Genomic DNA, 27,784 nt, shown 5'->3' with positions numbered 1-27,784 from the left:
TTTAGTGACATGTATAAGTTCTATCTGGCCCTTTGAGGACAACCACTATGCTGATGTGGCCCTCAGTGAAAATGAGTTTGACACCCCTGCTGTAAGGTGACAAGAATACCAGAGTGCAAAGGAATGGTGAGATTGTATAAATGGTTTAATGTCTCAGAAATAACATTTGATACATGTGTTAATATAGTCATATTCTAAGATTACACTGAATTATTCAGCAGGAGACAAAAAAACAGATTTCAATTCAATTTTCTTCATTTCAAAGAAATGAAAATAAACACGAGTTTAAAATAGATAAGACAGGAGTGTGCTTGAAAAGGAGTGAGTTGAAGAGAAATCTTGTATGATCCCAAACTTTACATTTTTATTTAAATTGCCTCAAATCCTGCAAATACTTTTTCCAGAGGTTAGTTATAAAGTTTTTCATATTTTTGGATTACTTTTTTAAGAACCAGGTATTGAGCATGGTGACATTGTTGTGTAGAATAGCTAAACCTTGTTGGACGATTCTTCTGGCTGATGTTTGCAGCTTCAAAGCAGGGCTCTGTTGCTCCCATATCCCAGAGCCTCTTTACAAGCTGTTCTAATCTTTTTTTATTTTCTTGTTACCAGTTAAAAGATTAAATGACACGTGAAAAATCTTGTAGATGTCTTAATAGATCACACTGTGGTTTAAAACAGGTTTCCACCAAACTTTTATTCACATTTGAACTTTAATGCTAATAAAGAACCATCCTCTATCTTGGTGTTATGGTGAATTTTAAATAATAGATTGTGTAAACTTAGGTAGGATTTAAACAGCTCTAATTCACTGTAATAAAGCATGTCTTTAAAAAACAAGTGTAAACAAATATCAAGATAAAAATGACGTAAAAAGATGGAATGAAGAGGCAATCATGAACAATCCTGCTTTAAAACAAACGAATATTTTAAAATGGTGACACAGAATCAAGATGCTCTTCTTCTCTTGAAAGTTTCGTAGGAATTTCATTTTGATTTTGGGGAAATACTGGCTAATATCTGTACAGTCATGCAGGATAACACACCATCATACAAGTGTGAGGACGGATTCTGTGTAAACGTACAAAAACTGCTTTCCTTGGTCCAGATTCCTCTGCGTGCTTGGAAAAGTTCTCCTTAAAAATATGCTCCCTGCCGTCCAAAGGTTCATCAAATCAGCATTAACAGAAACTCGTGGGATTCTTAGAAAAGTTCTTTTTGTCAACAGTGTTCTGTTCTCAAAGGTCTTCAAGCAAATCAAAAAAACACAAGTGAAACCAAAAAAAGGAGCTGCAGACGCATTAGAAGACTCTCAGAATGGTCCCAGCAGGTGGGTAAACAGGAAAAGACGGTTTCATTTTAGATTTTGCTATTGTCATTTCAAATGCTGCAGTACAGCGACATGCTTTATGACTTAGCTTCCAGCAATGTGTTTTCCACTCAAGCTACCTGGCTAAAGTGTCATAGGTTCTGTGTTGGGGGGTAATGGATTACAAATCAACAAATTACTGTAATTGAATAACTTTTGTCAGTAACAGAGGAACATCATGAATTACGGTTCAAGTGTTGCTAATTAATTACAATTACTGGACTCTAGAAACCCTCCTTACTTTGTAGCTTGGGTTCTATAGGCCCTGATATTTTCTCAGTTAAATGAAATGAAACAGAGGTTCTTTTTTTTTTTTTATAATGGAGTCACAGATTTGGGAATCGGTCAAAGCACAGACATGCCCTCATTGTTGCAGTCACATTGCTTTCCAAACTGCTCAAAGATGAGAGAAAAAGAGATGCTGCAGGGAGTCTTCTCATCCCACAGGAGCAGCAGGTGAGCAGCAGCAGAGAGCCGCCCCGAGTCCTGATGAGTCGGTTACAGATGAAATAACTCTAGAGTCGGCTCTTTGGTGTGAAAGACCAGATTCTTTTTCCTTTTATATTTCACCCTTTCTTACTTTATGTTTCATCTCTGAGCTCCAAGTCTCCATGTGTGTGTGTGTGTGGGGGGGGGGGGGGGGTGTCAGTACACTCGCAGCATCACACAACTTTGCACAGACAGAGAGAGACAGGTGCAGCTCATTGAAAACCTAAGGTCAAAATGAACATGGAGGCGTTAAATAGTCCTTTGTGTTTTCTAAAGAGTAGCTCATAGATGTGAATATTGGCTTAACAGGTTCGTCTCACTTTCAGCAGTGGCATAGACCACACGTTTAAACGTCTTTTTCTGTCATTTGTGTTGTCTGGATCCTAATGAAACCAGGTTATGTCTTGAATCCGGTTCATACTTTACACAAATTCATTGCTTTCAAAATTAAGTGAAATGAAGGACAAGAGGATCTTGCTTGTGCCATTTTTCCCTTTAGAATTTGTATATGAGAGAGAAAATAGTAAAGTAACGAGTAGTGAATTACTTTTTTAAATAGGTGATGAGTGAAGTAATTCAATTACAATATTGATCCAGTAACTAAAGCAAAGTAATCAATTGTTTTATAGAAGTAATTTACCCAACACTGCCTAGGTTTGGAATGTAAGTACTTTTGTCTGGATTTGATTGCTCTTACCTCTAGAATGAAGATCTACTCTGTACAGAAAGAAATATCTCTAGAAAATATTGGCAGCAAATGAGACAGACAAGGTGATGTTTTGGAAATCAGTGATGTAGAAGTGACATCAAATCCCCGCTCCAGGAATAAAGTCTGTCTTGGTTTTAATTCTGAAAAGCAGCGATCCGAGCGTGTTTCGCAGTCTCTCATGCAGTTTGGGGGGGGGGGGGGGGGGGGGGGGGGGGGGGGGTTGATCCTGTGAAGGAAAAAAAAAAAAATTAACTGGATTACATTTGATCCTGAAAGACAGACAGAAATGCTTTATATCAAGTCAAACACCACACAGTAATTCACACTAATTCAAAAACAAATATCCAATCAAAGACGTAACTCAACACATGATCATCATGATGTAATCCTTAAAGTCTTCCTGCATACAAAACAAATATTTTTTCTGCCGTCTCAATCCATTTTATTATGACTAATCCACAAAATGTATAAAGTGTTTTATATAAAATACAATATTTTCATGCTGACAACTTCACTAATCCCTAAAACGTATTTCCCAGTCAGATTTAAATCAGCCGCTGCGATGGACTGCTGATCTGTCCAGGGTCTACCCCCCCCGTATCCTCCTGACCCCAAACAAGGATGAGCAGGTATAGAAGATGGATGGATTCATATCCATGCAGATTTCCTTCAGAAACGTGTCAGAAATAGCTAAACTAGGTTTTGAGGCTACATACCATTAAAGATTCTTTGCCATCAAGGTCACCGTAACGAAAAGAGCTTCAATTGAGGTCAAGGTCATTTTTATCTGTTGAGTTCAGTTAGAGGGGAAAAAGCGTTTTGGATCAGAGGTAAAACTTTTCAAGAATTTGAGTTTAGGTTATTTAACTGTAGCGTATGAAGTGCAACCATACTAACTATTTACAATAGAAATGTAAGCTACACACATCTGATTGTTATTGTAGATAAAGGCCTTAAAATTACATGATAACTAATGCATTTTATCTTAGTTTATTAAAAAATTGAGGTTAAAATGTTTTAATCTGTATACATTTTTTTATAGTTTAGGCTTTACTGACATCTGGTGATGATTTTACAATATGGTTTAAAATGCCTAAATCACGCAAAACCAACTTTTTTTTAGAGTTATAATTATATGTATTATAATGTTAATTCCTGACAAAACAAAAAGAGAAGAAGTGGAATTTTGATCCATTCACGCATTTCTGAGTGTTTCTCTAAAAACCTGCGCTCTGAGCACCAGCCCCTCCCAAACTACAAAAACCAGCGAGTTCTGACATTGTGACGTAGATGAGTGAGAACAGCCCCTTCCAGGAAGAGTCTGTGCTGCCAGCAACCACCCCCAGGCCAACAGACACGCCCACTTTATCAGCAAAGCTAACAGTGATTGGCTAAAAAGCTTTTATAAGGCTCTGCAAATGTACAATATTTTTGTTTTGTATCTTAGCCGAACTTTGTAAAAGTCCAAATGTTGTTGGTTTTTGTGGGCGTAACCATGACACGCTGCCGAGGCCGGTTCTGGATTGTCGTCACAAAAGGAGCGAAAGCCGAAATCCACCTCTGAGATCAAGTCGTTTCACTTCTTCCGGTTAGGAAAAGGAACTTGCAAAAATAACTAATCAAATCCAATTCAGGGGAAAAATAATTAAAATCAGCATAGGCAGAGTTAAATGCGGTGCGCTCCGCCCACTGTAAGATTTGGGAAAACCTATATCTCATGAAACAAATACAGTATAAAGCAGCTGCAGAGATTTTACAGAGGATTCAGATATACTTTACTCTCAAAAGTTAAGGGAAACTAAAAAAAAGAAATTGGACTTCAGCCTCACACACGACGGAAAATATTGGCTGACATTAAACCGACCCGTGGCCTAAAAAAGGTCGGGGACCAATGATATAGACCAGTGTTTTTCAACAAGTGTGCCGCGGCACACTAGTGTGCCGTGGGAGATGGTCAAGTGTGCCGTGGGAAATTGCCCTCATTAACTGATCTAACAACATTTTCCATCTCCAGGATTTCAGCTCTTTGTTCATCCAAACAGGCCCTGATAAAACACTGAGTAATTAGGAATATAAAAGATTTTAAAATTACTTTTTCTTTGTGTTTATTTAATTCTATTAAAGACATTTTGATAATTATGACGGTACCGCGATTTACCTGCAGCTATAGCAGTTTGCGGAAAAGTCCCCGCCCCTTTAACTGTCTCCGCCAATCATTCTTGAAGGCTTAATCACATGTCATCAGTCTGACCAATCAGAAGTGCTTAAAGTCTTCACTTCCTTGTTCTTAATTCTGCTGATAAAGTCGCTCAGTTCTAACATAAATACCAGCTAAAGCTCGTCTTTAGCGGTGTAGCTTTCCACAGAATCCGGTATCAGACCGTGGAACAAGTGAACAAAACAATGAGGCTCAGAGACGCGAGTCTTTCTGCCCTTTTTCTGCCATTTTCACACTACATCTCCCATGATGCATTGGCTTAAAGGGACAGCGCATATTGAGTCAACCTTGTGAAACGTCTTGAAGCCACAACAAACAAACAGTTTCTAAATTTCCTAATTTAACTTTTATTTCATCTCTTAGAGAAAACAACCGCAACTTCCTGCTTTCTCTGCCACAATTATCACAAAATTCCACGTAAGATTGCCTCGGGGGGGGGGGGGGGGAGGGGGGGGATTGGGGGTCAATACAGACCGTGAATTTCTGCTTTTTGTTTTTTTTTTGGGATGCTGGTGTGCCGCGGGATTTTTGTCAAGGTTAAAGTGTGCCGTGGCTCAAAAAAGGTTGAAAAACACTAATATAGACTATGTACAGATGATCCACCCAAACATGTTATTTTCCCCAATGGAAAACATTTATTTAGGGAATAAATTTTAAGCCTTTGGTTTTAAATTGAAAACAACGTTTCTGTACATTTGAGGGAAAGTGGGTCACAACTTTTAATGACCTTCATTCTTCACATCACTGAGTGAAAAAATATGTTACACCCAGCCCAGCAATTCCAAAGTCCTACCTTCAGAAAAGACCACAGTCCTTGAGGTTGTTCTTAATAATGACATCAGTGACAGCATCAAAGACAAACTGCACGTTCTTGGTGTCAGTGGCACAGGTGAAGTGGGTGTAAATCTCATTGGTGTCCTTTTTCTTGTTCAGATCCTCAAACTTGGTTTGAATATAACTGGCAGCCTCATCAAATTTGTTGGCTCCTGGGAGGCGGAAGCAAATGACCATCATTTCTAAAGTGACGCTTTTTAAACGTCCTGCATGCTCTTGATGCTGCCTGCCACCTACCTGAGTATTCAGGGAAGCAGATTGAGAGAGGGCTGTGGGTAATCTTCTCCTCAAAGAGGTCTTTCTTGTTGAGGAAGAGGATGATGGAGGTTTCCGTGAACCATTTGTTGTTGCAGATGGAGTCGAAAAGCTTCATGCTCTCGTGCATTCGGTTCTGAAAGGAGGCGTATGGGCATGAGTCACACAACAGCAATACATCGAAGCCGCCACCAGGAGGAAATGTTGTTTCAAGACAATGTAGATTCATCAGAGACTCCCCTGAGCTCCTATAAGCTGTTCAACACATTAAGGCAATGATTCATGTCACTTGAAGAGAAAAAATGTAACTGAATGATTATACTTCAACTGGAGTTCAATGAGCTCATCTTACTGCTTGAAGGTTGATACAATAAAGCCATAACAAGGACAGTTGGGGGATATGAATGTCTTTCAGCACCACTGAATCGACACTACTCCGTAGATTTCTGAAGCCAGCAAAGATGAATCCTCCATGCAGACGAGCACACATCAAAGGGCGGGCTCTTCCTTACCATCTCCTCGTCCTCAGCCAGCACCAGATCATAAGCACTGAGAGCGACGCAGAAGATAATGGCTGTTACTCCTTCAAAACAGTGAATCCATTTCTTCCTCTCCGAGCGCTGGCCTCCCACATCAAACATCCTACAAGGGAAATTAAAGAGAAGACTAAATGAATTATCCACCCGAGGGTCTGGAAGAGTGTCAGACAGAGAACAGGAGAGGACACTTTTGTTTTTTCAGGACTGAAGAACACTGCTGGCGTATGCATAGCCGTTTCATGAGGGAAACTCTTTGCTGAGGAAGTGGAGGAACAGAGGGGTTAATGTGTGTTACAGGCAGGTTCAAAGCCCGTTTATTCTGAGGGGGACTGGGGGCTAATGAGAAAGCTGAGAGTGACGGAGGACTGGACAAAAGGTCACAGTCCTCTCAGACCAGGACAGTTGCAAAAACAAGCAGCAATCGGAGCGAGGAAACACCTCATGAGGTCAGGTGTCTTCTAAATGACACACTCTGATGAAAAGAAGTTGAGCTGCTGTCAATCTTTTTACAAAATATTTCGTTTCACTGTGATTGTGCCAAACAGCAGAATTATAAGAGAGTTCTCCAATCGATTGTCTGCATGTTTTATTCAAGCGGAATTCAGAGGCTGAGGCTCAGGGGAAATACCAGAATGTCAAAAAGGAAAGCGGTCGCATCAGTTGACTTCAGATGCTTTAAAAAGCAGCACTTTACAGACTCAAATATCAGATCAAATCTCTTAATCTCGCAAAATAAAAATTCCCTCTACTTTATATAAACAGCCTCCCCCTGTTTTATGCCTGTACTGTCAGCGTTTTTATAGAACATATTTCATGCACTCGATGTATCTGGCTTTATGCGCCAATCTATACATCCATTACTAACCCACACATGAGAGCTGGGGCGGGGTCAGAGCATATTTTATGTAAGACTATTGATAGTGTGGCGCGCAGGAACGACTTAAATGTTTTCATTCAAAACCACTCTGGTTTTACTGGGCAAGAGCACTGTGGGCAGGTTTGTGTGTGCTTACAGTGTGCATATGTGAGGAGGGGGAGGCTTTTAATTGCTGCTACAGTTGTTCGAGGGGTGGGGCGGCACCGTTTTACCCAAAAAGGTCATATGGTTTGAAATGCTGGTAAAATTTGAAGTACTCTATCAGCTCAGTATAAACAGCACATTTGTAGACACAGAGATTTTTCTGTTAGTTTTTAAACTAACCCAATGGAAAACTGCATTGGTGACATACCTAAAGCTGAGTTTTCTGTCAATAGCTGCGGTTCCAAAAGTAATCGGAATGAACGCCTGATCCGAGTCAAAATGTGTAATGTAAACACGCCGTTCGGAATACTCTGACCCGATCAGACTCATTCGGATCAAAATTTCTTTCCAATCGACATGGGTGGGTTATGCCGATTGTTGATCTGATCGTGGTTCATGTAAAGAATTTATTCTGATTATGGGTCACTACTGCTCTGTGTTTTACATCATGCATAGACGGTGTGGCGTCTCCAGAGACGCGCTCCAGAGAAGGCTTTGGAGTGCAAACAGGATCGGCCGGCTGCTCCACGTAAGCGAATCATTACTATGAGCAGAGCAGCCAGACTTGTAGCTTGCTAGCATGTTTGCAGGTCCGTTGTTACGGTGTGCGTTCCACAGAAAACTTTGGACCACAGTCCGTCCAGTTGCTCTCCGTGAGCGAGCTGCCGGACTCAGGAGAACCGCATCTCCCGGGAGAAGAGTCTCAGAGCAGCTTCAGTGTAAGCTGGCGGAGGCAGCTTTTGAATATAGAAATGCTGCTCTGCGCAGTCCTGAGAAATCGTGCAAACAATCAAATAAATTTGCGGCATTATCCGCACGGATTTTAAGTGCATCCAAGGCTAAATGTTGATATTAGCTTAATTCTAACCCTTCTTCCGGGTTTGTGCATCCAAGAGTAAAGCACTGGCCGCACATATTTAGAAAATTATGAGCAAACAGTCACTTAAAATATATAATAATAAATAAATAAATAATAATAATAATAAAAGCCCGTTTAGATCTCGCTCTATGCCGGAGCTTTGTTTGTTTTCAATGGAACTCGCTATCTCTTCTTCTACAGCCATTTCCAGTGGTTTAGATAGTTCTGCGCATGTCAAAAAGATTTATTTTGATCAAATGTCTGGCGTGTAAACGCTTGATAATTGGATAAAGTTTTTCTGGGCCCATGCACACAGTTCAATTCTAATCTGATCTTTGATCCAATCACAGACATTTTGAACATGTAACTGCAGCTAATGTCTACAGTATCTTTTGGACTATAAGTTGCACTTTTGGGAAAAATTTATTCTACAAAAAACAGGACAAAGAACAGACATTTTATCTTGAAAGGCAAATAATACTAACAGAATAGATAATAATAATAGACTGATATTAGTCCACAATCTATCGTATTTTAGGACATTTTCCATGGAAAAAAGAGAAACCCACTAGTCACGTGACCCCCGCACAAGGCCGCAGATATGAATAAAAATAACATTATTCTATTACTTCAGAGCCTTTTTGAAGAAAAGCTGAACGAAACAAACAATCAAAGAAACAAACTGTATATCCAAAATGAATGCATATTTTGAAAGTAAAGGGTATATTTCTCACAAGAAAGGTTATAAAAATAAAGATTAGTCCAAAAAATATCTTATTCTGTGGGATTTTCCACCAAAAAAAAGTGAATATTCGCCATGCTTTTTGTTCACGGCAGACAGAAAATTAAAACTCATGTCATCCTGAAAAGGCTCACAGAAAATGAAAAAGAACATGAAACGTAGCCATCCCACAATTTAAAGCAGTTTGTCCCTTTCCTACATGACAGTAATGATTCTAAACTTCCAGCAACTTGTTGCTTTATGATTCTACCCCAACCCCTTCTACAATCATCCTCCTATTTCTTTAACCCCCCTTTTTTTCCTCCCTTTCTTTTGTGTCCTTACCCAACCCCCCTCTAACATCTCTCTCTTCTTCCTTGTGCTTCTTTTCCGCACAGTCTAATACAAAATTAATGACAATATAATCAGTATAAGTAGAGTTTAGCAGAAATAACAAAGGGGGTTTATATAAGTATACACCTTGTGTCAGAAGATCCATAACCCCCTGTTGTAAAAGTAAAATACGTCCAACACAAGAGGCTTTCAGCTCTAATATGCTCAGCTGTTGGACAGGGCAGGTTTAAAAATGACAAAATTCCCTTTTCTCCAAGACAGGATCAGCTGATTCGGTTGACCATTTATTCATTTCACTATTTGAAAATGCGGCATATCAGCGCAAAGCTGCTTTTCCCCACTTCGGAATCCGCTGGAATTACATTGATTGCGTAAACAGTTTCATAAAAGTATGTCACTTGATTGATGGAGAACAGCCAATTGAACATCTTCTGAGACACACCACTACACATGCGTGTTTAACTACACTGAGTGCACATTCTTTCTGCCATTCTCTGGCTGCCCCGCTGTGCGTTGGGTCCCCAGCAGAGGACCACTCCGGCCCACAGGACCACAGACTAAGGGCCAGCGCTGTGTGCACTCTGTCCCCACCACAAAGCCCAGCTAGACCCAGCACCCATTAGAAAGCCTGCCTCCTGTGCCCTAGCTCCCATGCTTGACCCTGCCAAGAGCATATGCTTGTTTAAAAGATTAAGCCTAAAAAACAAGAAACTGAGCGCCAAATATGACATTTTTCTTCTTCTTCATCTTCAGAAAGGTGTGAGCGTTCAGTTTTAGACTTCTAACCGTGCAACCACCTGCTAATGAGCCTTATTTTCTCTTGACTGGGCCGAGGTCAGTGACTCAAACAGAACCTAAAACTGAATGTACACACAGCGTTTTTAACACATGGATCCCATTCAACAAGACATTGAAGGCAAAATGATTTTATAATGTCGTAATCTTACATGTTCATATGAATTTATTCATTTAATTCAAAATAATTGTCTGATTCACTTAAAAATCTGCTATTCATAATAAGTCTGTATATTTAAGCACCTAAAAATTTGAATTTCAGATTATTTTATATGTTATATCAGATAAACTTTATTTTATCCCACAAAGGGGAAATTTTCTTATTTGTATAGGCCTTGGGCGGCCGTGGTGCAGTGGGAGGGCGGTCGGCCTCCGATCGTAAGTTTGCGGGTTCAATTCCCGCCTTGCCCGCCGCCCATGTGTTGAAGTGTCCTTGGGCAAGACACTGAACCCCACATTGCCTCTGTTGGAAGGTTGGAAGGTCTGGTGGAAGGTTGGCGCCAGTGTTCGGCAGCAGAGCCGCCCGCCACCAGTGTGTGAATGTGTGTGTGACTGGGTGAATGGGTATGTGACTGTAAAAAGCGCCTTGAGCCTTCGAGGAAGGTAGAAAAGCGCTATATAAGTCTACGCCATTTACCCTTTGTATAGGTCGGTCGGTAGTTAGATATGATGTAAAGACTGAAGCTAAAGCCCTGGTGTTATAGGGTTAAGATTGCAGAACAGGAGTGACTATAAACATCAGATGCATGTCAACATTTATCTTAGCTTATCATAGCTGATGATATGAGTGATCTTACTTAAAGTGCAGTTCCTTGAAGGTGAAATGAGTCTCGACGATTCCTGTGGTCTTAACTCGTGTTCGTAGCACATCCTGCTGGGTGGGGATGTAATCTGCTTTAGCTATCCTCTCCAGGTCGTTCAGATAACTAAGAAAGGAAAAGACTGATCAGCATTTCCACATTGTTTGGAATCTGTGACAAAAAGAGGCCCAAGAAGACAACCGGGCAGACACAACCCATCAATGGCCTTGAAATACTCAGGTCAGACTCCGGCACATGGTGGAGCCTTGCAGAGAGGAAATTTCTCTATGCTGGTTTATTGCAGCAAAGATTAAATATCTCCCATGTTCTCCAAAAACATCCTGCTTGTAGATTACACATCTGCAGTTTCAAAACAGGAAAAAAAATGTTTTGGTGTGTCCATTACCCGTTTTTTTTGTCTGCAAAAAGTTTTATCTGAAACAGGCATCAGTCGTCTATGAGACTAGTGTTCCTCCACAGTATGATGTGCCCCATTTTGCAGAGTGGAGTCAATCTGCTGCTGGTGGTTGTGCATTGATTTCCATGCTGTTGGTGTAGTCTATAAGTGCACATGCTTTTGAAGCTCTTGCTTTGCTGCTCTGTTCTTGACGTGTTGTTGCTGAATTGTGGCACACTTTAAACTTGTAGAGAGGAAGACTTCTTTTTTTTTTCCACGGCGCCTGCAGTCCTGACTCATTCACACTCCGAGGTGACATTTCACTTATTAATAGCACATACATAGAGTTTGTTTCATGCTGCCTCTTTGCTCTCTGAAACATTCACCAGGAGACCAACTTAACTTATTCATAAATGCAATTTGAGAGATGAGTTTGCTGAATTTTAATAGTAAGCATTAGATGTTGCAGCTGGGAGGTGGAGCTTCTCTGTTTGTGGATGGGAGGTGGATACTGTTTGTGTCAGGACAGTGCATGCTGTGCTGTGTTTGTTGCGTCACTGACATCTCTGGCACTGGGTAGGTATGAGTAATGGGCTTGTGACGGCAGACAGGAGGTGGGACTGTGGGCGGGAGACATTAACTTAAATAAACTCGCACAGAGAGTCACGACTGGCTGAATCGGATCTCAAGGGAACATGACACTGTTTGAACTACAGCTACAAGACTTTGTAGTCATGTGAGCAAATAGCATTAACAGAATGTCTTGGACAACACTTCTCTCTGTAATTTAACTACTATAGGGATGTTTCTCTTGAGGATTTTTTCACTCTGTCGGATTTTACCTTAAATACCTAAAATTACCTAAAACACAATAGTTCACAGATGCGAACTCATAGATGCAAATAAAACAGTGACAAAGATGTAGTTGATTCTGTTTTCTTCTTTGTTGCATTTCCATCTTTAAGTCGGTCCATCAGTAGAAAATGTTCATGCTGGCTCTCTTTCCCCTTCTTGGGTTAACTCTGATTCTTGACAGACTGGTTGGTAGTTGGGGGGTGCGTGTGAAAGCATATTTGATACAGCCTGCTGCACTTACACAAGCATCATCTTCCCATGCCAGCTGGTAGCTTCCCTTCTACCTTACAATGTGTATGCTTTACAAAAAGTGCTAAAATCTTCTGCTGGTAATTTCCTCATGTAGTGGAATTTTACATTTCACAGGACAGTTGTACTAAATAGTAGGGACGAAACATATCATTTTGACGACAATAGACCTTTTTCGCAAAAACCGGAAGTACGTCATCAACGTGTAAACCTAGTTCCGGTTTGTGCTTCGCTGACAGAGGAATGGCAGAGCCTAGAGTGTTTTCGAAGAGCCTGAGTTGTGTTCCGAAGTTCACCAGCACCGATGTGATGAGGAGTGTAAAGATGCATTCGTCCACTAAAGGAAACAAATTGGACAAGGGATATAAATTCGTCCACGAAGAGTTTATCCACCATTACCAAGGTAAGCTTCAGCTAGCTTTAGCCATAGCCGCATCACCGGTAACTCTGTGTGTTTACGTCAACTGTAAATCCTGGTGTTATTAATTTGTAATATAAGGCATAACACATCGCAGTGAATATGTTGTGTGTATGTTTAAGTGAAAAGGCATGAGATTAACATAACACCCAAAAATTTGGTGAAGCTGTAAATAAGAAATGTTAAGTTGCCCGTATGCGTGTTCATTCTTTTTGCTGCGGTTGCGGCACTTTCTTCACTTACTAGTATTATTTTTCTGAAAGTATGGTAAGCAGAAGTCCTCTTTTCCTGGACATGTCCTCTCTTTTGATACTTATAATAAAATAACATTGAACATAGATGAAATGTAATCATATTTGCTTTATGTACGCAGCTCTGAACACCAATTACTCTCGATGAAATATCTCACAAACTCACTTCACCCCTCATTTTTACTAACTCAAATCTGGTCACCCTACTGAAAGTTATAGTTTCATGTTACATTGATGTAGCAACATAAGTATGTCTTAACTGTAACCTATTTAATTTATTGTGTCTAGATATCGCTGGATGCATTAAGTGCCAACCTGAAAGCTTTCTCCTGCAGTTGTGCGGCTGCTAAAGGATTCTGCAATGACATCCTTTTGCCATCCTGTTCCAGAGCGCACATTATTCACAGCTGGTTTGCAGGCTGCTCCACCCACCCTGTCCTGCACGAGTGACTTGCAAAGACGGCACAGACCAAGAGCACAGGTGGGTTTGTGATCATATTGTCATTATTTTTTAAGAACGGATGTGTATCCATAAGAACTGTAAATTATTATAAAAACACCCCCAGTAGTGACTACAGACTGTAATTGCTTTCTGCGTTTTACTTATAAGGGAATCCATCCTGAACCGGTTAGTGAGCTGGTGGTGCAAAGGCCCAAAACAGTTGGCAGGGACGGTCTGAGGTCCACACTGTACAAGGCATATACAGGTAATTAACTTTTTGTTGCTTTGTGAGCAAGTTTTTTTTTTTTCTAATCTTATGACTAACCAAATTATCATTACAGCAGATATAATGAATTAAATTTAAATGTAGTTATGCACTTATGTCTAACTTTTGTGTGTTGTGTTTCTCTTGTGTAGGACCACAGCCAGATCCATATATGATGGCATCTGGAAGCAGATTATGCCAGGTGCAGCCCCCTGAGATGGAATGAAACAGAACTTGGATATATATTATGGCAAATACATGAATGCATACCTTAAATTACACTTATCTTGTCTTTAACAATCAGTTCAGCCTTCTGTCTTACTGTTGATCTGTAATGTTATTTTTTATTGTAAATGTTTGATGTTATTTGAGTTGTGATTAATCAGTTGTTGTTACGCATACCAAAAAATTAAATGAGGCACAATTTTGACCAAAATTGTTTTATTTGTTCATCTAATTTTTTTGTGTAGTCAAAGTCACATTTCAACAGAAAAATATTACAAATATAACAATTATATTTAATTCGATTTTAAGAATATGTGGAAACACTAAATTTTTCCATACTATTTGCACATTATACATTATTTAAATACCAAACATTAATTCACTCTTCAAAACAAAAAAGTCCATGATAATTTCCCAAAACACGGCAGTTAAGCCAGATCTGATTCACACCGCCCATCAGTGTGAGCGGCACGGGAGAGTCCCTGATGTGAACGGACTTTATCTTACTGATCACTCTTTCCACTATAATTCTGAGGCGGGTGATGGCTGCGGTTTGTTCTGTTTCCTCCTTGCTGAATTGAGCTGAAAGCTTAAAAGGTGGAATGATGATCTTAGATCCAATGTCAGTGAGGAGGTCTTGAACGAGGAACTTTTGTCCACCATGACAACTTGGCTTCTAAGTCATGGATGTAATCCAAAGCCTCATCCAGAGCACCTGTGAAGATAAAGAAAATTAAAAATCAGTCTTAATATATTTATGCTACCTTTCAACACAACACAGTAATCATGTTTTGAAAAGTATGTTAAGTATTTAATTACAAATACGTTTCATTTATTTTTGTTAAGGAAATTACAAAATGACAAAATACTCAAAAGTGATTAAATACATGTAATTAAAATAGGTGAGAGCATGAACAGCTTTTATTATAAATATTAGTTTGTTCAGGTAGAAATGCATTTATCCAATAACGGTACACATAGTTGACTTACGTTAACCAAACACATTATGAACAACCTTACCTGCAGGTGGGTGTGTCATGTAGTCCTGATCCATCTTTACTGCCTTAGCTTAGCCCCCATGTCGCTGTCTTCACAGCATAGCTGCATAGCCTGACGTTTGGGGTTCTGTCATATACTGACTCCCTTCTCAGAGGAGCAGTAAAGTTGTTCCAAGGGAAAATACTCGGGACGACACCACTCTTCAGGCGACGAACGACGCAGCCGCACCACAATCCGGAGCGAAGTGCCGGCAGCAGACGGTGCTACCTGTGTTTACATTAAAACTATGCCCTTCATCTCTTCGGATCGCCTATATCCATTTGGGTTTCAGGTTTGGATCCACGGGAAAATAATGAAATGAAAGGCCGGGCTGTTTTTGGTTGGAAGACGAACAGCCTGGAACACAACAGAGACGGCAACTCTTCGACTCTGCCATTCTTCATATCTGCTGCTACGCTAACAGGAAGTTGTTTTACACGTCATTGACGTATTTCCGGTCGAAAAATGCGGAAGTGTGAAAAAGGTCTATTGGTTTCATATTGTAATTTGTGGTTGCTGATACGATTCATAGATGATATTGGTTCATTTTGAACTATGCGATTCACTGACCTAAAATGGATCCAGCCAGTGGAGGTGAAGTTTTCCAGATTCATTGTATTTCTTGCAAGATGATCAAGTGTAAATTGAATATGTATTCAAGTAAACAAGAATGAATGTCAAATCCATTCACATTTCAGTGGGCTACAGCCAACTGTTGTTTTTCTACGTCCAACTAATCCAAAGGTAACATTTTTAGAAGATTCTATCAAACTGTTTGGACACGTCTCTTTGCTGAATTCAAAGTTTTTCCACACATTGGACTGGAATGATGGACTCATCAGTTTTTGCTGCATCATGTGTGTGTTGTCCCTTGTGACGGCAGCAGGTAATTTTTACAATATAGGAAAATAAACCTACCTTTTCTCAATCCAAATGGTAAGCTGATTACATCCCTACTGAATAAGCAATACGGTTTTTTCATCACCTTCCACAGTAAATTGTTATCAATAAGCAGCCATAGTTGGTCACAAAATTTAAAATAGTTTACCTTTAAACTCATTAATTGTTTTGTTTATTATTATCTACAGTATATACATTTACCAGACACTTTATTAAGTACACCTTGCTAGTACGGCGTTGGAGCCCTTTTGCCTTCAGAACTCCCTTAATCCTTGGTGGCATAGGTTCAACAAGTTACTGGAAACATTCCTCAGAGAGTTTGGTCCATATTTACGCGATGGCATCACATAGTTCAGGGGTCGGGAACCCATGGCTCGCGAGCCACATCTGGCTCTTTTGATGGCCGTGTCTGGCGTGCAGACAAATCTTTATAAAAAAATGTTTCATTAGACTCCTTTAGGAGGTTTGTAGTCATTTCAGCGTCAAAGTGGCAAAAATCCGTCATGGTGTCTATTTATTTATCAATCGCATAGACAACGCAGATGAGGCAGAGACACGGTTCAAGTGGGGTTGTCGTGTTTATGGTGTAAAGAGCAGGCGATATGCGCATGCGAAAAAGGGTCCGCTCAACAGCGTATAGTGAGCTCGCGTGGTCAATTAACTAATTTTACACTTTTAAGAAGATGGCTAAAAAAAAAAAGATGAAGAGTATCGTACTTTTCAGCAGGATTGGACAGAGGACTTTGCCTTTGTGGAGAGAGTGGGTTCTGCAGTGTGCCTTATATGCAATGATAAAATTGCATCCATGAAACGGTCAAATATTAAGCAACACTTCGACACACGCCATACTGCATTGCATCGAAATATCCTGCAGGGATGAATTTTCGGATGAAGACAAGATAATAAAACGGATAAAAGACACACCTCTGTCGGCAAGAACTGTTCAGGATCCTACCATCATAATGTCAAATCAAATTGAGGCGACACAAGTGAAGGACATAAACGCGGCACTGTTTTTTCTCTTGCTTTAAATGATCACCAGTTTAAAGCACTGCTGGATGAAGTTGGGAATAGTTATCCTGGTCTGCTTCTGCACAGCAACGTGCGTTGGTTGTCAAGGGGGAAGGTGCTCAGCCGTTTTGCGGCTTGTCTGAGCGAAATCCGGACTTTTCTTGACATGAAAAATGTCGACCATCCTGAGTTAGCTTACACTGAGTGGCTCCTGAAGTTTTATTATCTCGTGGACATGACTGAACATCTAAACCAGCTCAATGTGAAATTGCAAGGCGTTGGAAATAGGATCTTATCCCTGCAACAAGCAGTGTTTGGATTTGAAAATAAGCTGGAACTCTTCATCGCCGACATTGAAACAGGTCGTTTACTGCACTTTGAAAAACTGGGAGAGTTCAAAGATGCATGCACAGCAAGTGACCATGTTCAACATCTTAATCTTCAGCAGCTAGCAGGCTTCACATCTAATCTCCTGCAGTCATTCAAAGCGCGCTTTGGAGAATTTCGCAAGCGCACTGGTCTTTTTAAGTTCATCACCCATCCACACGAGTGCGCAGTGGACAGCACTGACTTGAGTTACTTCCCTGGAGTCTCTGTCAGAGATTTTGAGCTACAAGCTGCTGATCTGAAGGCCTCTGACTTGTGGGTGAATAAGTTCAACAGCAAACAGAGCTGGCGGGCCAACACAAGTTGGAAGAAATGAAAAAACTTCCAGAGAACTCATTGTCATGTTCAAGAAACCAGTCTGAGATGATTCCAGCTTTCTGACATGGCGTGTTATCCTGCTGGAAGAAGATTAGTACACTGTGGTCAGAAAGGGATGGACATGGTCAGCAACAATACTCAGGTAGGCTGTGGCGTTGGAGCCATGCTCAATTAGTACTAAGGGATCCAAAGTGTGGCAAGAAAATATCCCCCACACCATGACACCACCACCACCAGCCTGAACTGTTGACACAAGGCAGGGTGGATCCATGGTTTCATGTTGTTGATGCCATATTCTGACTCTACCATCTAAGTGTGGCAGCAGAAATGGAGACAGACTGATCAGATTAGGCAACGTTTTTTCCAATGTTCTATTGTCCAGTTTTGGTGAGCCTGTGGGAATTTTAGCCTCAGTTTCCTGTTCTTAGCTGACAGGAGTGGCACCTCAGTAATTTTAGACACATTCGCCACCAGATGTCCACACAGTCAGCAAAAATGTACATGCACTCTATGATCCTCTCTCATATCACTTACTGTTTGCCTGTCTGGTCACAGGCTTGCAATATATCTTTAAAACCTGTCCAAACATTATACAAACAAACTGTTAAAACCTTGGATAAAAAACCCAACATATTTCACCATTGTACAATATTACAAAAACATGGTTTACTGAGTTGGGAAAACATGGTCAAATTTTCAAATCTCTGTTTCATGTACAAAATCCTTCATGGCTTATCATCCCCTCCTCTTCACCAGTTTGTTAACATCCGGACAGCAGATCACAGCAGAACTCGGAGTGCAGTCAGAGGAAACTGTATCATTCCCTTCAGAAAAAGCGTTTTTGGTCAGACTGCTTTTTCTGTTAGAGCTGCTACTGAGTGGAACTTCACACCTGTTAGTATCAGAAATCAAAACACATATCATTTATTCAAGACACAATTAAAGAAATGGCTCATTGACAATCAGAGCTGTCAACACTGAGTACATTTCCTCTCACTGATCCTCGCTACTGTCATGTCTTTTATGTGCATGTATGTTCTTACATTTTTCTGATTTTGGATTGTTTTATCACTAATTTGATTTTAGGTTAACTGCTTATTTTATTGAATGCATTGTTTAATATATATATGTAATGTTATGTAAATATGTGATCTTACTTTGATCTTTTAGGGTGATTTTTAACATCTTCCCAGGGACTGCAGATGAAAAATAGCCCTTTGGCTAACTCTGACATATTGACAGAAATGTTTATTAATATGCGCTGTCCCCCCTATTCAAATAAACGAATACTCTCTCTTTGGTTTAGTTTTCTGCTGCTGTAGCTCATCTTGCCTCAAAGTTGGACATGTTGTGCATTCAGAGATGCTCTTCTGCAGACCTCGGTTGCAACCAGTGTTTATATGAGTTACTGTTGCTTTTCTATCAGTTAAAACCAGTCTGGCCATTGTCCTCTGACCTCTGGTATCAACAAGGGATTTCCAAACACAAAACTGCTGCTCTCTGGATATTTGCTCTTTTTCTCTGTAAACCCTAGAAATGGTTGCTGGTAAAAATCCTGGTAGATCAGCAGTTTCTGTAAACCTGAGACCAGTCCATCTGGCACCAACAACCATGCCACGTTCAAAGGCACTTCAATCTCCTTTTTTTCTCGGTTGAACTGCAGCAGATTGTCTGGACCAGGTTTACATGCCTAAATGCATTGAGTTGCTGCCATGTGATTGGCTTATTAGACATTTGCATTAACCCTCCTGTTATGTTCTTTTGTGAGTAACAGAGATGATGTTCCTGGGTCAATTTGACCCGGTGCATGTTTTATTAATTAAAAAATGTCTGAAACCCAAAAAATCCTAACAAGCAGTGTGAATATATCATCACTAACTCCATTACCAATCATTCTTTCAAAAACTTAGTGAAATGGTGTTCCTTACCTCTAACAGGAAGTGGTTCAATTATTAAATAATTCACTCGGTTTTCTTAAAAATATACATGTTCAAACTTTTTTTTGAATTTTTCACTACTGTATTACTTTTAAAAGACTAACATATAAAATACAATAGTTTTACATAACATTGAAACCTAATCTTGAAATTCTGTTTTACATACATGCACTGTAAACCAGAAAAAAACAAAATCACAATACAACAAACAAGCAATTGCAATATGAAGTTGTGTGTGTGTCTGTACATATACACAGCACAAGAATGACCAGCCATCACACTGTACTTTGTGCAAATTAATTTTGCACATTTCGCACAGGTCATGCTTGTCTTCACCTAGATCCTGTCTCCAGCTCATCTCGCGCCCCCGGCAGTCCCCCCAACTCAATCTGGATGAAGCTCATCTGCTGGACTTTCAATATGTAGTTGTAGATTTTGATAAACTAATTCCTCTTTATGAGTTCTGGTAAATCGCCTGTCCGTCCTGGGGGAGGATCCCTCGTTCATGTGGGCACCCCTGATGTTTCTTCGTTTTTTCCGAAATCCGTTTTTTTTGTTAGGAGTTTTTCCTTACCGCGAAGGTGGGTCTAAGGGCATGGATTACCGTTTAGTCTGTTTATTTTTTTCCTATTGAATTCTATGTATTCGTGATCCTTTTTATTTTATGTTTTACTTTTTCAATTACCGATACGAAGCCCATCGAGACGACAGTTGTTGTGAATCTGGGCTATACAAATAAAATGGAATTGAATTGAATTGAATTGAGTTGAAATGAATTGAATTGAATTGACATGGTCACATGAGTCACTGCCATTCTAGTGGGCCCTGGCACTGTCTTTATTATAGGTTTGTCTGACGCATATTTGGGGATAAAGACCAATGTAATTCACCATTCTTTGATATGAATGTCTTGCTTGGAGGAAAAAGAATAGCAATTCCCTCATCTGGTTCAAAATCAGAATCATTAGAAACAGAATTTAGCTCAAGATAGTCTTCTTCTGATCATGATCAGTGATGACTGATGACTGATGATGTCGTCTTTCTGCTTCTGCTGCTCATTTTCTAAAGGTCTGCCTGACAGAGTTTGATGTTGGAAGGACTCCCATGCAGAGAATCTTTTATATGTTTTGCCCCTCCCCTGTTGAGTGTCCACTGAATGTGGGTTGAGTTTTCCCGCGAGAACATAAATGGTTCCTGTCAAAAATCATAACAACTATACACCTGTGTGTGTGTGTGTGTTTGTGTGTGTGTGTCTATGTGTGTGATTGGGTTGAAATATGTCTCACAGCTGCAAAAAAAGGAAAACTAATAATTCTAAGACATCCGTGTATCTCCAGTTTGACTGCCGGGTCAAATTGACCCGAACATCATCTCTGTGATATACACATGCAGTGGTGGGGGGGGGGGGGGGGGTGGTGTTGCATATATGTGAGATGAACCATTTTCATAATATATGTTGATTATGCTAATTAAGGTAAGCAGAAGAAGTTTCATGCTGAAAAAATACTTTTAACTATTTTTCCTAGATGTTCAAACTTTAAAAACGGGTCAATTTGACCTGGAACATAACAGGAGGGTTAAGAAACAGTTGGACAATGAGTGTATTTGTCTATTTTATTTTAAATGTAAAGGTGATTGGTAGATAGCCGCTGTGATTTGTTTGATTTTAATCTTAGTGTTTTTCAATAAAATGAATTATTTTAAAATGTTCTCAAATGAGATTTTTTTTTTTTACTTGCATGCTCCTAAGTTTAAAGGAAAAGCACCGTAAATGATGAAGGTTTTACGAAATGAACTCAATAATTCATACTCACTAGGCCGCCGAGTCGTTGAGCTGGTATTCTCGCGACCGAGTAAAGCAGCTCTGTATGCCACTGTCCGCCCACAATCTCCTCATGACGTTGGCCAAGTCATCAGGGAGAATACCCTGCTCTTCAGCAGCTGCAGACAGGGCAAATAGCTGCTGGGCATCATCCTGTAAAGGACAGTGGAGTAGCAAAACTATTACTGCAAGGTTTGTGCATCAAATTTCACTATGGAAAATGTTCCATCAAAACTAGTCAAAATGTAAAGAAAGGGACAAGAAATGACTCTCCAAATAAGTCTTTTTTTTTAACTTGTCCTGTCCAACAGCTGGGCAGGCAGATGAGAACTGAGGGCCTCTTGGTTGGACATATTTTACTTTAACAATAGGGGTTATTAATCTTCAGATAAACCAAAGGTATGTCTTAGAAAGAGGGGGGGGGCAGGAGGGTTATAATAGGAGGGGAGGGGGGATAAGACCATGAAGCAGCATAAAGCATCAAGTTTACTGGTTGTTTATCATTACGGTAAGGTTCAAATGTAGTACAAAAAGGGCGGGGCCTGTCCACACACACACTCAAATGCTATCAACACACCTGCTAGCTGCAAAAATGTCCACATGTCAACGAGTCAACATGTACACAAAACAGATAGTGTTCACACGCATACTTATGCCTTAAAACCAACTAGTGTGAAATATTTCATTCATTCTATCACGCAAACAATTAGTGCAAAGTTGAGCTAACACCTGTGCTCAGGTGAGTGTTTATGTTCTTCTAAAATGGATGGTGGAATGTGAAAAGAAGGAAGGAGAGTGCCCAGCCATCCCCACACCAAGACTCCCGCCACAGCAGCAGCGGCAGCCGGAACCCCCCCAACGCCACACAGGAGCAGGCAGGGATCAACCGCCCCCCGGGCGACCAAATCCGCCACCCAGGCCAGGGCCAGCAGGACCGCTGGGAGGCCCCCAGAGCCAGAGAGCAGGGAGGCACGGGGGGAAAGAGAGCGCCGCCCCAGCCCAACAAGGAGAGCAACCCCCCGCCACGCCGGGAGAGCCCAACGCAGGGCCCAACCGGAGAAGGACGCCCACAGCCCCAGACGAGCACCCCATCACCACCCAGGAGTTCCGGGCATCCCACGCCCCAAACCCAGGTACGAGCCAGGACCCCCCAAGGGAGACCCGCTCCGCACTCCAGGCAGCCACCCACCCGGCCCACGGTTGGTCCAGGGAGGAGCAAGGCAGGGGCCCGCCACCCCCGCCCAGGAAGGGGGCACCACGGGGAAAAAGGGGGCCCACAAGGGGTGTTGTAAACATGGGCCGACCAGGCTCAGCCACAGTTGGAAATTTGGCGGGGCCCAGCGCTCAGGGGCAAGGACCAGAACCCACCCCCCAGGGACACGAACACCCCCGGCTCAGGTGTAAGACTGTCCCCCGCCCACCCACCCCCCCACCCCCCCCCAGCATAGGGGCTAGGTCCACCCAGCCCAGGGGCCCCATCCCCGGAGGCGCCGACACCCCAGGCCCAGCACCGCCCACCCCACACAGAGAGAGAGGAGCCAGAAAGCGTCCCCCCCCCCCCCCCCCCCCGGAGCAAGCCCAGGCCCCCACCCCCAAACATCTCCATATAAGTCTTATAAGTTTTCTTTTTAGCCTTTAGTGCATGTAATTCTAGAAATGTGTTTTAAATTATAGTGACACAAGGGTAGCCCCAAAAAGGAGAAAAAAAATAGTCCCAGTAAGCAGTGTTGCTAAAATCTTTTTGCATTTAGAGATAATGTAACTTAAGAGTCTTTGAATATGTGTAAGAACAGGACAGCTGACACACTAATTGCTGTGTGTGGGAGTGTGACAGTACCATCACGTACACACAACTGGTCGTGTTTGACAGATCTGCTAGTGGAAGAAAAAAATAAATAACATAACCCAGATGCAGTCACACATCACCTGCAACATCTTTAATCCTTCAATTACAGCTTCAGTTGGAGTGGCCACGCTGGCTTCACAGGGAAATCGCAGTGGGGTTGCTGATCTAATACGCGTCAGCTGTTTGTTTATGCTTCTGTATCAAGGTTTAATTAATGCCCACACTGCAAAAAAGGGAATCTTAAGAAAGTAAAAAAGACCCCCGTTTTAAAAAAATGTTCTGTCTTGCATGAAAAAGAATCTCTTTAAAAAGGTTCTTGAGAAAACATATTTTAGTGACTAGAATGTTTTAGTTAAAACAAGAATTCTTGGTAAGACAACTTTTTTACCCTGTTGGCAGATTGTCTTTGAATAAGTAAAACAAATTTGTCAATGGGGTAAGAATTTTTTGACTTAGTTCTAAAGGGCCTGATTTTGTAGTGTAAGCCCCCAGTTTCATTCACTAAATTGATTATTTGCCTTAAGGCTGATTTACTACCATTTCACCTGGAGCAGACAATGTTGTAACATATAAACCATCCATCCTCTTAGCCCACTATATCCCTATGGGGACCACGGAGTTGCTGGAGCCTTTCCCAACCACCGTTGGGCGAGGAACACCCTGGATAGGTCCCCAGTCTGTCACGGGTCACACGTTCAATCCCACACATACCTAAGTACACTTATTGAGAAACCAATCAATTTCTGTTTGTGGACTATTGAAGGAAGCCTGGAGAAAACTCACATATGCACAAACTCCACAGAGAAAGGTCCCAGCTGGGATTCGAACCAGGGCCTTCTCACTGTGACCAACTACTACACCACAGTACAGCCCACCATTTAACTCAATACTCCTCATATTTATTGTTGATTAATGTGAAGAAAGGAAAAGTTCATTTTCTACCGTTGTAGTTGAAGTTTCTATTCCTTTATCCTGTGTTGTCACGACAAACAAGTTGTGTTGGTAACATGTCATTTCACACACGCTGATTATCCATATATCATATCTGCTCGTCTGTAACCTGTAAAACATGACAGTCCTGGTGGATTTTATCACTAGTTTTTTCTTTTATCAAACAAAACTGTAATAAGTGTATTGCCAATATCAGGAAGTTGCATTTCAACAAAAATCTGTAAAAATATTTTAAAGAATTCAAATCAAAGCCAAGTTTAACTTAGACAGCTTTAGAACAACAGTAGACTTCCTCAATGTTTGGCAGGTCACCCGTTTTCTCACAAGCATAGATTTGTATCGAACAGCTGGCCTTACTTCATGCAAATATATGTTGACTTAGGTCAGGAGAATGCAACCTGAGGCTCCAGACCCACATGTGGCTCTTTTACCCCTCCATTGTGGCTCTCTGTTTAAAAAAAAAACAATGCTTTTATTGTTAAAAAAATTGAGTACTAAAGTAAAATTTAAGTAGTAAAGTTTAAAAAGTACATTTATTAAAACTATATTCAACTTATTCAAAAAACCATTGAAGGACCGTATGAGTCACAAGTCAAACTAAAACACTGACAGATTTTTGACCGCCGTGTACCACAGAAGATCAATTGAAGGTCAGTAATCACTGACCATTTTAAGCACATTTGAAGGCTCAGTCTACTGGTCCATTGTGTAAGCATTCCCCCTAAATGTACATTCAGACTCTTAAATATACATTTAAACAAAATCAAGTTTTGCTGTTTTTAATGTGATTTTGTGGAATTTTCTGATGATTGAGGATATTTTAAGAAAATTCAGCTTAAAATTGCAATTCTGAGTATTTCTTTATTCACATAGTTGTAAGTCAGGAGCAGACAAAAAATGGCCACTTGAAAAAGAGCTTATTTGTGACAAAAATATGATAGGCGAACCACAAGCTTGCTGCTCTGCTGCTCTGCTCAGCAGATCGTTTTTCTTGTCTGACCAGCATTTGGATCAAAACTGTACGGCTTGATAGCTCCAATATTGCTCGCCATTTTTGTTGCTGCATTAATGTTAGGTTGGGGTGTGAGGAGCTGTAAGTTTGCAGGAGAGCATGTAAACAGAAAGCTCTCAGCAACGAAAGGGGAAGGAGGGCAAGGTTGCACCACGCCAACACTCCCGCCCCCAACACAGAGGTAAATTTTAATGAACTACTGCCGCTCTGCAGGAACTATGTTCTAGAAGACGACACGTTTGTTTTTATTTGGGCTAAAAACGGTATTATCATAAATCAAATACCACTGGGAACACAACAGATCAGAGGATGATTGGAGTGAGACTTTAACTAATACAACTACAACAGGAAAAAAGATTTGTCCTCAGACTTGGGAAAAAAATCCTGTGCTCCAGTTTCTACAACAGCAGTGTTTCTTCTGATAACAAGAAGCTGCAGTGAACAGGTGCATGCTGGAATCCGAATGATCCAGCGTTTGTTTCTAACAACAAAGCTTACTGGTGTTATTGACTGAAAAAGAACTGCCAAAAGAAGAAGGCAGAGGCGCTTTCCCAGAGGCATCCCGGCCTTGGAATGATCTTTGCGCACTAAGCGGATCTTAGAGGCTGCTGAGGAAGAGAAACATTTGTTCAAAAGATAACAAGCAGGACATGTAGCTGAGTTTGGACCAGACTAGAATAGGGCTGGGTGATATAGAATGTTTTACATCACCATATAGTTATTTTCATATCGGGCAATCACCAAATAACTGTAGTTGTCAAATTTAAACACATTGCTCATAAGAGAAATGTGTAACCATCAGCAGGTTGTTTAGATTTAAATAATTAATTCCTATCCTACTTTAAACATAACAGATGCACTGAAGGACCATGATGCAACAGTTTTTTTCCAGATAACTAAGAAAAGGCAGAGATATTACAAACTAAATTGAAAATTAAAGCAAAAGCTTTCAAGTTTCAAAAGAGAACATAAATAAAACAGAATGCTAAACTGCTTGATCAGTTCCATTTAAAACCAAAACATTAATTCTACAAGTAAATTCTAAAATCTGTAAATTCCTGCACAATTTGCAGTTCACAAAATTTAATTTTTGTGTCACCGGCCAAGTTGGCTGGTAGGAAGAAAGAAAAAAAAAAAAAATCTACTGGCCAAACATATTTTTTACCGGCCAAATTATAACACTATTTTACACAGAAATACGTTCGGCGTTTTTAAATTTTAGCAGAATCTTGAAAATGAATAATACAGTTTCTGAAAAATGAAATTAAATAAAAGTAATTTCTAAATGGTATGAACACATTTTTACTGTCATTAAATAAATACATTTTACACTCAAATTCAAACATGCTGAGAAAACAAGGAGGGATTTACCATAGATTTCCTAATTCTGCTTTCAGGTGATTACATTTTTTATTAAATTACAACAAAAACAGCCTGAAAACTGTATAATGATTTTGATTATTGTTATTAAATATCATTGACATTGAAGCTACAGTTCTTTCTCTCTCTCAAGGAAAAGGGCGCGGGGAGAATCAGGGCAACATCTGACGGATCTAATTTTTTCGGTGTAACATCGACTCTGTAATGCTGTATAGACGCTGATAAAACGCAGTGGATTCAATTCTGTTTTCTTTATTATAAAATACTGTTTTTACAAGTGACGTATGAGTTAAGGTTTTTTATTTTTTGTTTTGTTTTATTTATTCATCTGTTAAAATACTGTCAGACTTTAAAGCAGCCCATGTTTACATATAGGTGACACACGGAACAGCTCATTAGCATCTTTAGCATCATAGCATTAGCGCCTAACAACAGCGCTCAACATTTTTTTGTTAATCTGTCTGTTGCTGCTTCTGTTTCTGATTCAGGTCCCCCAGCCGGGACTTGAACCGGGGGCCTTCATGCTGTGAGGCAAGAGCGCTAACCACTGCTCCACCATTCTATTGTGATATATAATATTGTTTGTGGGACAGAGTATTGTACACACCACAGTCTGTCCTGGATACACAACTGCAGGATGTCGTTGACAAAACAGTTTTAGGAGATCCTGAGGCTGAGGCAAACCCACGTCTGCATTCTCACACAGTAAAGACTGACACTTTGCGTGAACATCTTTGTCTTGGGGTTAGGCCATGCTTATAGTGAAGGTGAAATAATTTGAGATGGACTGGTGTGTAATACGTACAGTAATCATACTGTATGTAGAGCTGACACACAAAAAAACACACTTCCTGTGTGCTTGGGTATCCTACCATTCTGGCAGGGTCGCTGTAGTCTATCTTGAGACTGGCCATGGCCTTAACAATGGCCATGATGGACTGGATGGTGTTGCTGTAAACAACCGCTCGATACTGTTTACACTCGTCTTCTGAGTAACCATCTTCATGGATAATCCTGAGAATAACAAGAAATGAAAATGAAAATGAAAAAGAGAAAGATAATGGGAAAGTTGTCTCTTTCAGATGGGCTTTGTGTTTTGATAAGACTAAATAAACAT

At 40.5% G+C, this 27,784-nt stretch overlaps 2 protein-coding genes across 2 annotated transcripts in view; one reads left to right on the top strand and one right to left on the bottom strand.

The window, feature by feature from the left end:
* Positions 1-127: 127 nt before the first annotated feature.
* Positions 128-27,784, bottom strand: part of gnai2b (guanine nucleotide binding protein (G protein), alpha inhibiting activity polypeptide 2b) — a 60,556-nt gene continuing 32,899 nt past the window's right edge. Inside the window, exons 3-9 of the mRNA XM_023954829.2 lie at positions 27,540-27,681; positions 21,471-21,631; positions 10,961-11,089; positions 6,387-6,516; positions 5,857-6,010; positions 5,579-5,771; positions 128-2,793 (exon numbers count right to left, since the gene is read on the bottom strand). Of these exons, the coding sequence (XP_023810597.1) occupies positions 5,581-5,771; positions 5,857-6,010; positions 6,387-6,516; positions 10,961-11,089; positions 21,471-21,631; positions 27,540-27,681 (907 nt within the window). The 3' untranslated portion in view covers positions 128-2,793; positions 5,579-5,580. The remainder of the gene's footprint in view (positions 2,794-5,578; positions 5,772-5,856; positions 6,011-6,386; positions 6,517-10,960; positions 11,090-21,470; positions 21,632-27,539; positions 27,682-27,784) is intronic.
* Positions 12,580-14,276, top strand: LOC105358373 (uncharacterized). The gene is made up of 4 exons (XM_078947014.1): positions 12,580-12,867; positions 13,523-13,614; positions 13,744-13,840; positions 13,993-14,276. Exons 1-4 carry the CDS (start codon positions 12,708-12,710, stop codon positions 14,064-14,066), a joined length of 423 nt encoding a protein of 140 aa, XP_078803140.1. The 5' UTR covers positions 12,580-12,707; the 3' UTR covers positions 14,067-14,276.

The sequence above is a fragment of the Oryzias latipes genome, chromosome 5 (genome assembly GCF_053564925.1).
Source record: "Oryzias latipes strain Hd-rR chromosome 5, Olatipes_Hd-rR_3.1".
In the NCBI taxonomy this organism is placed as follows: Eukaryota; Metazoa; Chordata; class Actinopteri; order Beloniformes; family Adrianichthyidae; genus Oryzias; species Oryzias latipes.
This window is presented reverse-complemented; position numbering and strand designations above follow the sequence as displayed.